Source organism: Geospiza fortis, unplaced genomic scaffold (assembly GCF_000277835.1).
Source record: "Geospiza fortis unplaced genomic scaffold, GeoFor_1.0 scaffold657, whole genome shotgun sequence".
Taxonomy (NCBI): Eukaryota; Metazoa; Chordata; class Aves; order Passeriformes; family Thraupidae; genus Geospiza; species Geospiza fortis.
Window position 1 is genome coordinate 472,593 of NW_005054481.1, and position 10,980 is coordinate 483,572.

General features: G+C 49.0%; 1 protein-coding gene across 1 annotated transcript in view; it reads left to right on the top strand.

Annotated features, from left to right (window-relative positions):
* Positions 1-9,159, top strand: part of GGT7 (gamma-glutamyltransferase 7) — a 17,534-nt gene extending 8,375 nt beyond the window's left edge. Inside the window, exons 9-15 of the mRNA XM_031063127.1 lie at positions 826-953; positions 3,394-3,482; positions 4,257-4,400; positions 4,906-5,023; positions 5,518-5,655; positions 6,643-6,742; positions 7,685-9,159. Of these exons, the coding sequence (XP_030918987.1) occupies positions 826-953; positions 3,394-3,482; positions 4,257-4,400; positions 4,906-5,023; positions 5,518-5,655; positions 6,643-6,742; positions 7,685-7,848 (881 nt within the window). The 3' untranslated portion in view covers positions 7,849-9,159. The remainder of the gene's footprint in view (positions 1-825; positions 954-3,393; positions 3,483-4,256; positions 4,401-4,905; positions 5,024-5,517; positions 5,656-6,642; positions 6,743-7,684) is intronic.
* The last annotated feature ends 1,821 nt before the right edge of the window (positions 9,160-10,980 follow it).

Below are 10,980 nucleotides of genomic sequence, written 5' to 3' on the forward strand. Positions count from 1 at the left end.
TTTGAAATGTTTTTTCCCTTGGAAGTTTAAAGATGCAACATGGTCATATCTTGATGCAACATCTCAATAGAAGCTGGACCTACAGCTGAAGACAGTTCCCAAAGGGAAAAAAAGCTAACTTTATGCAAGAAGTTTCTAAAATGTCAATATTTTCTAGCAGTCCCTGTATTTACCCTCCTTATAGCTGTAATGTTGCAAAATTTTTAGGTAGCCTTCCAGTATGTAAAAGAGGTTAATAAAAAAATAAGGGAAAGTGACTTTTAGCATGGGCAGAGAGTGACAGGACAAGGGGAATGATTTCAGGCTAAAGACAAGAGATTTAGTATAGATGTTAGGAAGCAATCTCTCCCTGTGAGGGAGGTGAAGCCCTGGCACAGGCCCCAGAGCAGCTGGGGCTGCCCCTGGATCCCTGGCAGTGCCCAAGGCCAGGTTGGACAGGGCTGGGAGCACCTGGGACAGGGGAAGGTGTCCCTGCCCAGGGCAGGGGGTGGTGCTGGATTGGCTTTAAGATTCCTTCCCACCCAAACCATTATGGTTTTCTATAACTCCATCTCCATTCCTCCATACTGCAGTCTAGAAACCAACAGCCAACCAATGAGAACTGACTTTCAGAAGTAAAAAAGTATCTCTGTTTGGGCTTCCTTCATCCTTCATGAAGAAACAGAAAGATACAACAGGGATGTTCTGGGAAACCCTTCTCAAATCATGTTGCTTTCTATTATTTCCCCTTGAATCAGGAAGGGTTTTGCTGTCCTCATGGATGAGTGCTCTCACTGGATGGTGTCTGACAAAAGCAGCTTCATTCCTCCTCTCTTCCCTCCACAGGGCACCTGGTTTTCACCCCCCCACCTCCACATGCAGGTCCTGCACTGATCTCAGCACTGAACATCCTCGAGGGCTTTAACATCACAAGGCAAGGATCCAGAGGGAATATCTTGCACTGGATGGTGGAGGTAAGAGGAGGTTCAACATTTGGCTGAATTGCTTGTGTTGCTGGAGAATGATTTATTTATTTTGTGGTTGTACAAAAATGTTTGTATGTTATTCCCAGAGGAGAATGAGCAAATAGACTGCTAAGGTGTAAAACTGAGCAGTGCTGCTGTCTCAGAGGCTGAGCAGGAGCATCTTTCCTGCCTAGGAAGAGCTTTTTCAGAGCAAACTGTGGCTTTGTCCCTCTCTTGTATACAGTCATCTCTGCAGAATGACCCCACAGCACCTGAGGGTGGTCCCATCAAGTTCCTCCACCTCTGCCATTGCAGAGCACCTGAGGCACTGCAAGGTGTGCTGCAAGAAAAGCCTCTACACGGTGATGACAAGGAAAACCTACCCAATACTTCACATTTTAAAAAAATGTTTACATTTTTGCCCATGTCCTGATCTCTGAGGTCCAGAATTTTTCCAGTATTTAGGACTCTCCTGCCAAAACCTTGCAGCTTTCTAGGAGGTTGAACAAGTGTTCTGTCTCCTGCTCTGTAAGCAGAGTTGTGGTCTTAGATGTTCCACAGATGTACAGATAGGGTTTATGAGTTGGTAATTTACAGATCCACAGCTGGACTTTAACAGCTGGGAATTTTAATTGAGGATTTAACTACACCCTTGTAGCAGACAGGACAATGAGTGCATGGAAGTGTCTCAGCAAAAATGCAGCAACTGGAGATGTCACACGCTGTGCAGAGGCACAGGAGATTGGCTCACCTGAGTCATTTTTGAGCTCTCTTCAGGAAGCTTTGGGTGAATCTATTTCCTCTGCCAAGAGTTTCACCTGCTGGTTATCCTGGAGCAGCACCCTCCAGCTCCAAGGCAGTCACTTCAGGAGATGTGTAATCCTGATTGCCTGGGTCTCACAGCTCAGCATGGGGCTGAGGTTCAGTGCTAGGCCAGCTTCAGGTATCCAGCCCTGGGACAACCAGGACCAAGGTTAAGAGCTCCTCAGCCTCTGGGGTGAAAGTGCTCTGCTGTTTCCATGGAGCTCTTGCCTGGCCTCCAAACCCTTGTCCCCCTGACACGGTGTGGTGGTCAGGACACTGCTCCATGGAAATGCTGCCTTCTCCAGAGCTTTGTCACGTTCTGCTCTCCACACAGCTGGTAACCAAGGAGAGGCTGTTGCTGTGTGGCACATTCCAGAGCAGCAGCCACGTCTCGCTGGCTGCCTGCAGGGGAGTGGGCTGTTCTGGATCCTGAATGACCATGGCCCAACCTGCCAGCTGAATGCTGAGTGTGTTTCTGCTCAGCCTTTCTCTCTCAAGGCTGGCTTGGCTGAGGAGCAACTCTCTCCTCATGGCTCTGCCCTGGCTATGCTGTGGTCCCAGGGCTGGATAAACCCTGTCCTTTGAGATTGCATCTTCCCATTTTCAATGGACTGGCTCAGGCAGGATTCTGCATGTCTGAGAAACCAAATCTTTTCCTCCTTTTGCACCATCATTCCCTGATGTGTACTGGGACTGATGCTTTCTTTTCAAGCCCTTTGGATGGTTTACAGCCAGGAGCTGGGCAGCAGCTGGAGAGCAGAACAGCTCATTTCTGCTCAGCACTGGTGCTGGGCCAGCAGAGCTGGGGTCCAGAGGCAGCAGCGAGCCCAGCACCTCTGTCCCATTGGGATTCAGTCTGGTCCCTGCTGTTGTGGTGGCCATTCAGGAATGGAATGAGAAGGTAAATGGCATCCTGGAGACCCTGTGTGCCAGCTGGCTGTGAGGCTGAACCCCTGAGCTGGACATCAGCTCCTGCCAGGGATGTTGCACTTGTGGCTTCCTATTGCCAGAGGGCAGGGTTAGAGGGGATATAGGGAAGGAATTCTTCCCTGTGAGATGGTGAGCTGCTGGCAGAGGTTGCCCAGAGAAGCTGTGGCTACCCCATCCCTCATAGCATTCAAGACCAGGTTGGAGAAACATGGGAAGCGGTCCCTGCCCATGGCAGGGGGATGGAATGTGGTGAGCTTTAAGGTCCTTTCCAATTCCAACCATTCTGTGATTCTGTGGTTGTACAAATACTGCTGGATTCACTTGGCTCCTCCAGCACAGTTTGCCATGCTGGACTGAGGCTCCTTGGTTCCCATACCCACATGTGGCAGCCTTTGCACTGAGGTATTCCCAGAACCCAGACTTCTGGTAATTTTTCTTCACAAGCTTTAGCCAACACACGAGGACACCAGATACCTCTTCTAGTTTGGAGTATTAGAAGCTATATTTCCAGGGCCACATAAATGTTTTTCCTTTCCCCTCCCCTCTCCTTTCCTTTCCTCTCCTCTTCTCTCTTTTCCTCTCCTTCTCTTCCTCCTCTCTTCCTCTCCTCTCCTCTCTTTTCCTTTCCTTCTCTTCCTCCTCTCCTCTCCTCTCTTTTCCTTTCCTTCTCTTCCTCCTCTCCTCCTTTTCTCCTTTCTTTCCTTTCTTTCTTTAGACACTAAAAATAGCCCTGAGTCTGGCGAGCAACCTGGGAGACCCATCTGGTGACGTGTCTGTCACTCACACAGCAGAAGGCATGGTGAGGTATGTCTGAGGAGGACAGGCAGGTGAAGTTGCAGGATGTGTGGGTTGGGTATCATTCCTGGGTGTGCTGTGCCCTGAGCTTTTTCTCCCTCTGTTTTATGAAGGAAGGGTCAGACCCTGAGTGTCCTCCCAGGGCTCTTTCTTTTACAAGGATCACAGCTGAGCACAGGCACGGGGCTCTGGGGATGGGTCACAGGATGTCCTCACTCAGAGGTTTCCTGGAGCCAGCTTGAGCTTGAGGGTTCCTCCCACTTTGCCACAACCCTAAACATTCCCTTTGAGTGGGTCAGACAGACAGCTGTCCCTGTGGACATGGCCACACGTGCCACTTCTGCCTCCCCTGGCCCTCTGTGGGGCTCGGGGCCTTGCAGAACACCCAGCTGTACAGGAGAGGCCAGGCCTGGGGTTTGAGCCCAGCTTCTTCCCTCAGAGCCAGGCTGAGCCACGGCTGGTGTTTGGGCTGGCCTGACCTGTCCTCCTGCTGACGACCGCCATTCAGCTGGGGTTGTCACCTTGGCCACTGAGGATGGCTTTACTCCTGGTGAGGGCAAACAGGGGCAGACAGAGCCTTTGGAGGCTCATGGCAGACTGAGCGCCTCTCGGTGCAGACTGAGCCACCTTGTCACCCCTTCCTTCCTCGGGGTGAACCAAACCAGCCCCCTGTCCTCGTGCAGCCCCTCGGGACCCCTGACCCCAGCTGTGTGAGACACCAGGACACATCCAGCTCCCCAGGCTCACAGCTTGCTTTCCTCTCTCCCTCCCTCCTTGCTGAAGCAAATCAGAAGCCAATTCCCTGCGCCAGTTGATCAATGACTCCCAGTCCTTCCTGTCCACACCTCCCTCCCCCCTGGAGAGTGGGGCTGCTGCCAGCCAGGTCCTGGTCATGGGCCCCGATGACTTCATCGTCGCCGTGGTGAGGTAAAGGATTGGCCTCTTCCTCCTCTACAGCTGGGGTGGGAGCAGGGGGAGGAGTAGGAGCAGCAGGGCAGGGTGGGAGCAGACGTGGATCAGGCAGGCTGCTCTGTCCCAGTCAGTCCTGCAGCAGAGGAATGGGAGAGTGGGTTGAGATGTGTGGGCTGGTGCTGCTCTGCCCCGTGCAGCCTTGGAGCCCTCTGGCAGTGGAACGTGGCTGCAGTGGCCTGGACCTGCTCCCCAGGGAGAGGGGGTGGCAAATGTGGGACTGATGGAGGCAGATCCATCTCAGCAAGGGGAATCCTCAAACACAGGGAGGGACAGACTACTGTGGCATAGGTGTCTCCTGCTCCTAAGTGCATTGGTCTCTCCTCAGTGTCACCAGCCCTAGAGAACCATCAAAGAATCTCTATCAAGACAAGGTGGGACAGAAAATTTGAGCCCTGAGAGCCTTGAGGTGTACAAAAATCTCTGGAGTGATTCTGATGAAATTTCCTGTGTTTCTTTTCAGTTCTTTGAATCGTCCCTTTGGCAGTGGAATAGTAACACCCTCTGGAATCCTCCTGAACAGCCAGATGTTGGACTTCTCCTGGCAAAATAAAACAATGAACCACTCCATTCCCAGGCCGGTAATGAATGGCATGGCAAATTCTTTATTTACCTTTTCTTTTTCCAGTATTATTCTCATCTTCACAACAGAGGAACTATTTAATGCCTTATTAATAACAGAGACAGCAGCCTGTAGAAAGCTGCTATTTTTCATAATATGAGCCACTGAAAGTGAGAAAACAGAGAGCTCCGTGTCCATAAGTTATTATTACAATGCAGAATTATCAAACAACACCATTACCTGCTTTCCCTGCAGCCCAGATGCGCTTTAAGTAACAATGTGGACTTGTATTAAGCAGTTTCTTCATGAATTGTTGCCCTTCAGGTTAAAAAGTAACAAGTAGCAGGAAAAATGCTTTGGAAAGAAACAAATGCAGACCTGTGCTGGCGGCTTCCAGGGCTGCCTTGTGCATTGTAAAACCCTCTTCTTTGAAGAGGGTGATGAGCTCCATGTTCCTTCTGTGGGAGCATTGGCTTGTTGACATTTTTTGGTGTAACTTTTCTTCAACTGCAGCCAAACCTGGCTCAGCCTGGGAAGCGGCCGCGCTCCTTCCTGCTGCCCACCATCGTCAGGCCCTCGGAGGGGATGTGTGGCACCTACCTGAGCCTGGCAGCCAACCACGGCGACAGAGCCCTGAGCAGCATCGTGCAGGTCAGTGCCCTGTCCTCCCTGGCAGCTGCTCGCTCAAGGCTGAGGAGGGTCCCCTCCTTTCCCTTCCTAATTGTCCCAGGCTGGGTCAAAACTGGTGGCCACAGGTTACTGGTTCAAACTTTGGTGCCACCAGTTCCACATTTGGGTTGTTTCAAATCTCTAAGGGTTACCAGTTTATTTTTCTTGCACCTTTCCTGGTGTCACCACTCATAACTGTAGAAGAGAAGCATTTTGGCAAAATCTGTAATGGTTTTTGTCATTCTAGTACCTGTTCAAAACTCATCTTAAGGATGATTAAGAAAAGAAGGAGCATTTTTTTATTCAGCAAATCACATTTTTTTATTCAGCAAATTGCAGGAAACTGGCAGCCCTTTAACCCTTTTCCACATGAAAAGCTCCTTTTAGGGCATTTCCAACTGAATTCTTCCAGCTCAACACTGAATATAAATTGGGCAGTTCCTCTTAATTTATGATTTGTAAGAAAGGAGGTGAAGTACTTGCCAATAGCTTGATTGCATGTACAGCAGTAATGGATTGCTGAAAAGAAAAGCCTGAGAAGGGCTCCCAGTTTCCTTACCTTTGGAAAGCATTCTTCAGAGCAAAACCAAAGCCAAGAACTGCTTCCTAGTGCTTTGTTTGGAGAAGTCACATGCTGAGCTTTTGGCTGTAACAAACACTTCTTTAGAGCTTACATCATGCTCCAGACACACAACTCTGCTACTTTAGCAGGAGTTATGTGACAAAAAGCCCATGCTATCCTGAAAATGTCATGCTTTACAAGCAACAATATACAGGCCACATTCCAAGGACCTCTTAGAGTGTGCACAGCCCTGCAGCAGTTCATGCAGTTCAGTAAATGGTTCAAAATCTCCTTTGCCTGCTGCATGTGCAGATGTTGGAGCCACCAATTTGGGGCATACTCAGGAAGTTGGCTTCTCCTATTCTCATAGCTTTTTTTATTATTGAGGATAATTTATTCTCTTGCAGGTTTTGGTAAATGTTTTAACGTTTAACAAGAATCTGAGTGAAAGTTTGTCACTTGGTCGACTTCACCCCCAGCTTCAGTCCAACACCTTGCAGGTTGACAGTGAGTATGGACACTGGGTGGGACACGAATGGACACAAATCCAGAAGTTTAGGAAAAGAGCAGGATTTCCCTAGCACAGTGCAATGGAAGCACCACAGGTCACCGTGTTCTAGGGTCCCCAGGGGTGTGGAGGGTTTTGGGGAAGATGAAAATCAGAATTCAACTTCTTCAAAGCTTGGAGCCTTTGCTGAGCCATGTCCTTTCCCTCTTGTCCTGGAAATGCTTCCTGACCCCTCTGGCACCACCTCTCCAAGCTCTTTCAGGTGCTTCTCCCCAGCCCTTCCTCTGTCCCAGCTCATCTCCTGGCAGTGGCCTTGTCCTGTCCTTAAATCCTTCTGGAGATCAGATGCCATGGACAATATCCAACTCAGCAAGGCTGCAGCCTCAGCTTCATCCAGACATGTGCTTAAAACTTCCTGCACTTTATTCCCACTGACATAAATTATATTCCTTCACTTTTCAGTCCATGTCCCTTAATTCCAGCAGCTGGGAAGAAGGCAAGGCTTATGGAAAGGGCTGTAGCTTGACAGTGCTGAAAACACAGCATCAGTGCTGGGCCTCTGCAGTCTGTACTGCCAGCTCTTGTCCTTGTTACTGTCAGTCTTGGTCTATTTGGTGTTTTTCACACTGCCCCAGACTTCACCAGAGCCAACCATAAGTGAAATTTGGTTCTCATTCCACACCAAATAGCCATAGTTCCTGGGCTTTTCCCATTTCAGAGGAAAATCTAAATAGGATCTGTCCTGTGGTGTGCCCTGCAGACTTGGAAGTTAAAATGGAATTAAATCTGAAACTTCACAAGGTCCTAATTTGTGAGTTTGGACATTCTGAAAGAGCAGCAGGCAGGTTTCCCCCACTGCAGGCCCCAGCAGTGTTAGACAGACCTTTGCCTCCAAGGCAACCCTGGTTTCAGTTACCAACTTTCTTTTCAAATCCCTGCAGGTGAGTTTCCTGAAGAAGACATTGCATTTCTTGTGGCCAGGGGCCATCAGGTGGATAAAGTCCCAGTGGTGTCCCTGGTGCACGGGGCCAGGAGAACCAACAGTTTCATCATTGGCCTGAAGGACCCCAGGAGTGCAGATGCTGCTGGAGCCACAATCTTGTAGCAGCTCCCAGGGGCCGTGGGCTGTGCCGAGGCTGACACACAACCCTGTGATGTGCATGTTCTGAAGTGGCCCCTTCCCCAGCCCCCACACTGTGGGAAGGTGTTCTGCACTCCCCACCCTGGCAGCACAGAGGAGCCAGCAGCAGCAACATCCAGCTCTCCTTTTATTTTTCAGTCCTTTGGATTGCAAGCAGCCCGGGCCTTGTCATAGGAGTGGCAGGAGCACTTTTCTTTTGTCAGTCTTGCTAATAGTTCAGCCTTTCCAAAGCTCAGTTCTAGCCAGCATCTTACTTTTAGGGACCAGGAACATGAGCAAGGGAAAAACAGCTGCTGCTGCTGCTGTTATTATTGATGGTGATTATCCTCAGCTCCCTGTCTTTCCCAAGCTCCTTCTTTGCTTCCAGTGCAAGCCAGTAATTAATACAGCCTGATGTAATGTTGTAGGTGCCTGCAGCTGGAATATTGGGGAGTCCTCTAATACTCCATCTGGGCCAGCTGATTTTTGCCAACGTGCAGCGTCCCAGGGAGGTTCCTGTGCCCACATCACTACCTACTTTGAATTTTGGCAGTAAATATTTTGAATCCAGTTGCTGCACAGACTCAGTGACAGTCTGATTTTGTAACCAGAGCAATGGTTTTCACCAGCTCTAACAACTTCTTCCTCCAACAACTTGTGCACCCCCCAGTAGTTTTCTTGCAGAGGTTTAACCTCCTCACTGGTGAATTTCAGATTAATGGTAGCAGGTTTAACTTTCTTAGACACTTTTGGAGATATCTTAGCAGTACTCCACAGTGAAAAACCACAGATCACTGACTGAAGACCACATGGAGAGCATTTAGGTGGGTTCAGAGCTTTTCTTCCACTGCATTATCTCAATCTGTTCCAAAAGCCTGGGTCACTCCTACAGAGAAGCTTGGGAATTTCTGCTGACTGAATTAATGGCTGTACCTTAGCTCTGTGTTTCAGTCCTAGTGAATCTACTGGAAAAGCTGAAGAGAGTGAGAGAAAAAGTAGAAACCAAACCAAACACTACTGAGATAATTTTCTGTCCACAGCATGTAGCAAAAATAAAAGAATGCTCTTGCATTTCGTGTCTGAAATTGAGAAGGGAAGAATTCCCCAGCTGACATCTGCACCAGGTCATTCAGCCCACATTTGGACATTTCCTGTTCTTTTTGCTGGCTAGTTAGAGACACTTGGCACTGAAAAAATCCAGAGTTTGATCATTTTCTGCAGTCTAAAATGTGATGTTTTCCTTCATGGTGCAAATGCACCCATGGCCACTGTACATATTATATATGTATGTCTGCTTATGGTTGTCTTGCTCTTTGATTTGGTGATGACACCACTCACCCTGACCTTCCTCCCCAGGCACCCTGTGGCTCCCTGTCTGTGCCACCCTCTGGCACTCGAGGGCATGGGCTGGTTTTGGGGTGGTCAGGGCCACAGGGCAGATAATTGGACTAATTGTTCCTGGGAGCTGTGGATCCCAGAACAGCCCAGTGGAGCACGTTGGGCTGAGAGAGAACTGAGGTGTTTTCATGCTCTGCTGAAGTGCAGCCACCCATGAGGGGAGCATAGCAGCTCCCACTGACAGCACCGCCAGCAGCATTTCCTGATCCAAGTGCATCCATGCCCTCCGCTGGGACAGGGGAAGCACAATGTTGTATCTGTGACAAGCTCTGTGCCACCAAGAAGAGACTTCACCACAGGGACACCAAATCTATGTATTTATTTCTCTGTCATCAGCACTAGAGTTGGTCACTGACCAAGGATGGACAGTTTGTAAATGTGTCTTGGAGCAGACCTCTTCGGGCTCTGTGGGAAGGGAAGGAGGCAGTTTTGTGGGTTGAACCTCTCTGGAGATGGTCTGGGGTTTTCTGCTCTGTCCCAGCCCTGATCTGGCCCTTGGGCATGGAGGTTCTCTATGAACAGCTGCAAAATATGTGATCGAGTCATTGTCAGTGCAGAACTTTGCATGAAATGTCACAAAACACTTTGAAAGATTCCATTCCTCCTTATTAACTGAATTCACCAACTTCTGATGCTGGATACCATGTGTATGTTTGGGAGTAAAAGACTTTGGTCTTGATTCAAAAGGGCACTCCTATGTCCCAAATTACAATTTCACAGCAATTATCCAGAATCTTAAAATAAAGCATGTTCTGAAGGGTTCTGCTCAATCATGGCCTGCATTGCAAAAAAAGAGAAAATTGAAAATAATTGGAAGATGAGACCTATGCCCCTAAGTTTCAGCTAAAAGAAGTAAAGGTATTCCAAATAATTTCCTTTTTTTTTTTTCTGTTTAAAAGCAACATCAGTATAGCACAGATGTATCCAACATGGACACCTTTAATCTGCCAATTGGCCCAGTGTCTCTAGTATCTTGAGCCCATCTGTTGTGATCCGATGAATTTATCATCTAATGAATTTAAGATCTGATAAATTTAACATGAGGTACCAAGACATACCTGATGTTTCCCTTGGTACAGGTGACATGGGCATTGTGAAATAAAGGGCTGTATTGCAGAGATGTGTGTGTGCAGAGTACCTGTGCTGATTTCAGCCTGGCCCTTGCAGGCATCTGACAGCTCTGAAGCAGAATTTGTCCTGAAACTTTGTCATGGAAGTGTCAGTGACAAAATACAGAGGGACTGGGAAAAACGAAAACTATTTTAAAAGGAGTAAAATAAACACAAAGTAAATAATTTTTTAAAAGATGCCTTTACTAAATGTGACAAATTGTGATCTGGAATGTGGCCAGCTTGTTTCTGCCCAGGTTTGCAGTGCTCCCCGTCAGTGTGTGCTGCTTTCACACGAGGATGAGCTGGATGGAGCCAGGCTCTGCCATGGAGTTGCAGCAGTTTATCCTTGTTTTTCCAAGGGCTGAACGCCCCTCTCGAGCACAGGTGACAAACTGCCCGCTGGCTTTGGGCGCTGCTGCTCACCCGGGCACAGCCCGAGGGGGAGAGCAGGAGCCAGCCCTGCCCTCCTGCAGCAGGGTGAGGGTGAGGATGAGGATGAGGATGAGGATGCTCTGGCTTTGGGCTGTGCCCTTCTGTTCCCTCGCTGTCCCGCGTGTGCCCAGGCACAGAGCGGTGCCGGAGCCTGCCCTGCTCCCGGCGCTGCGGG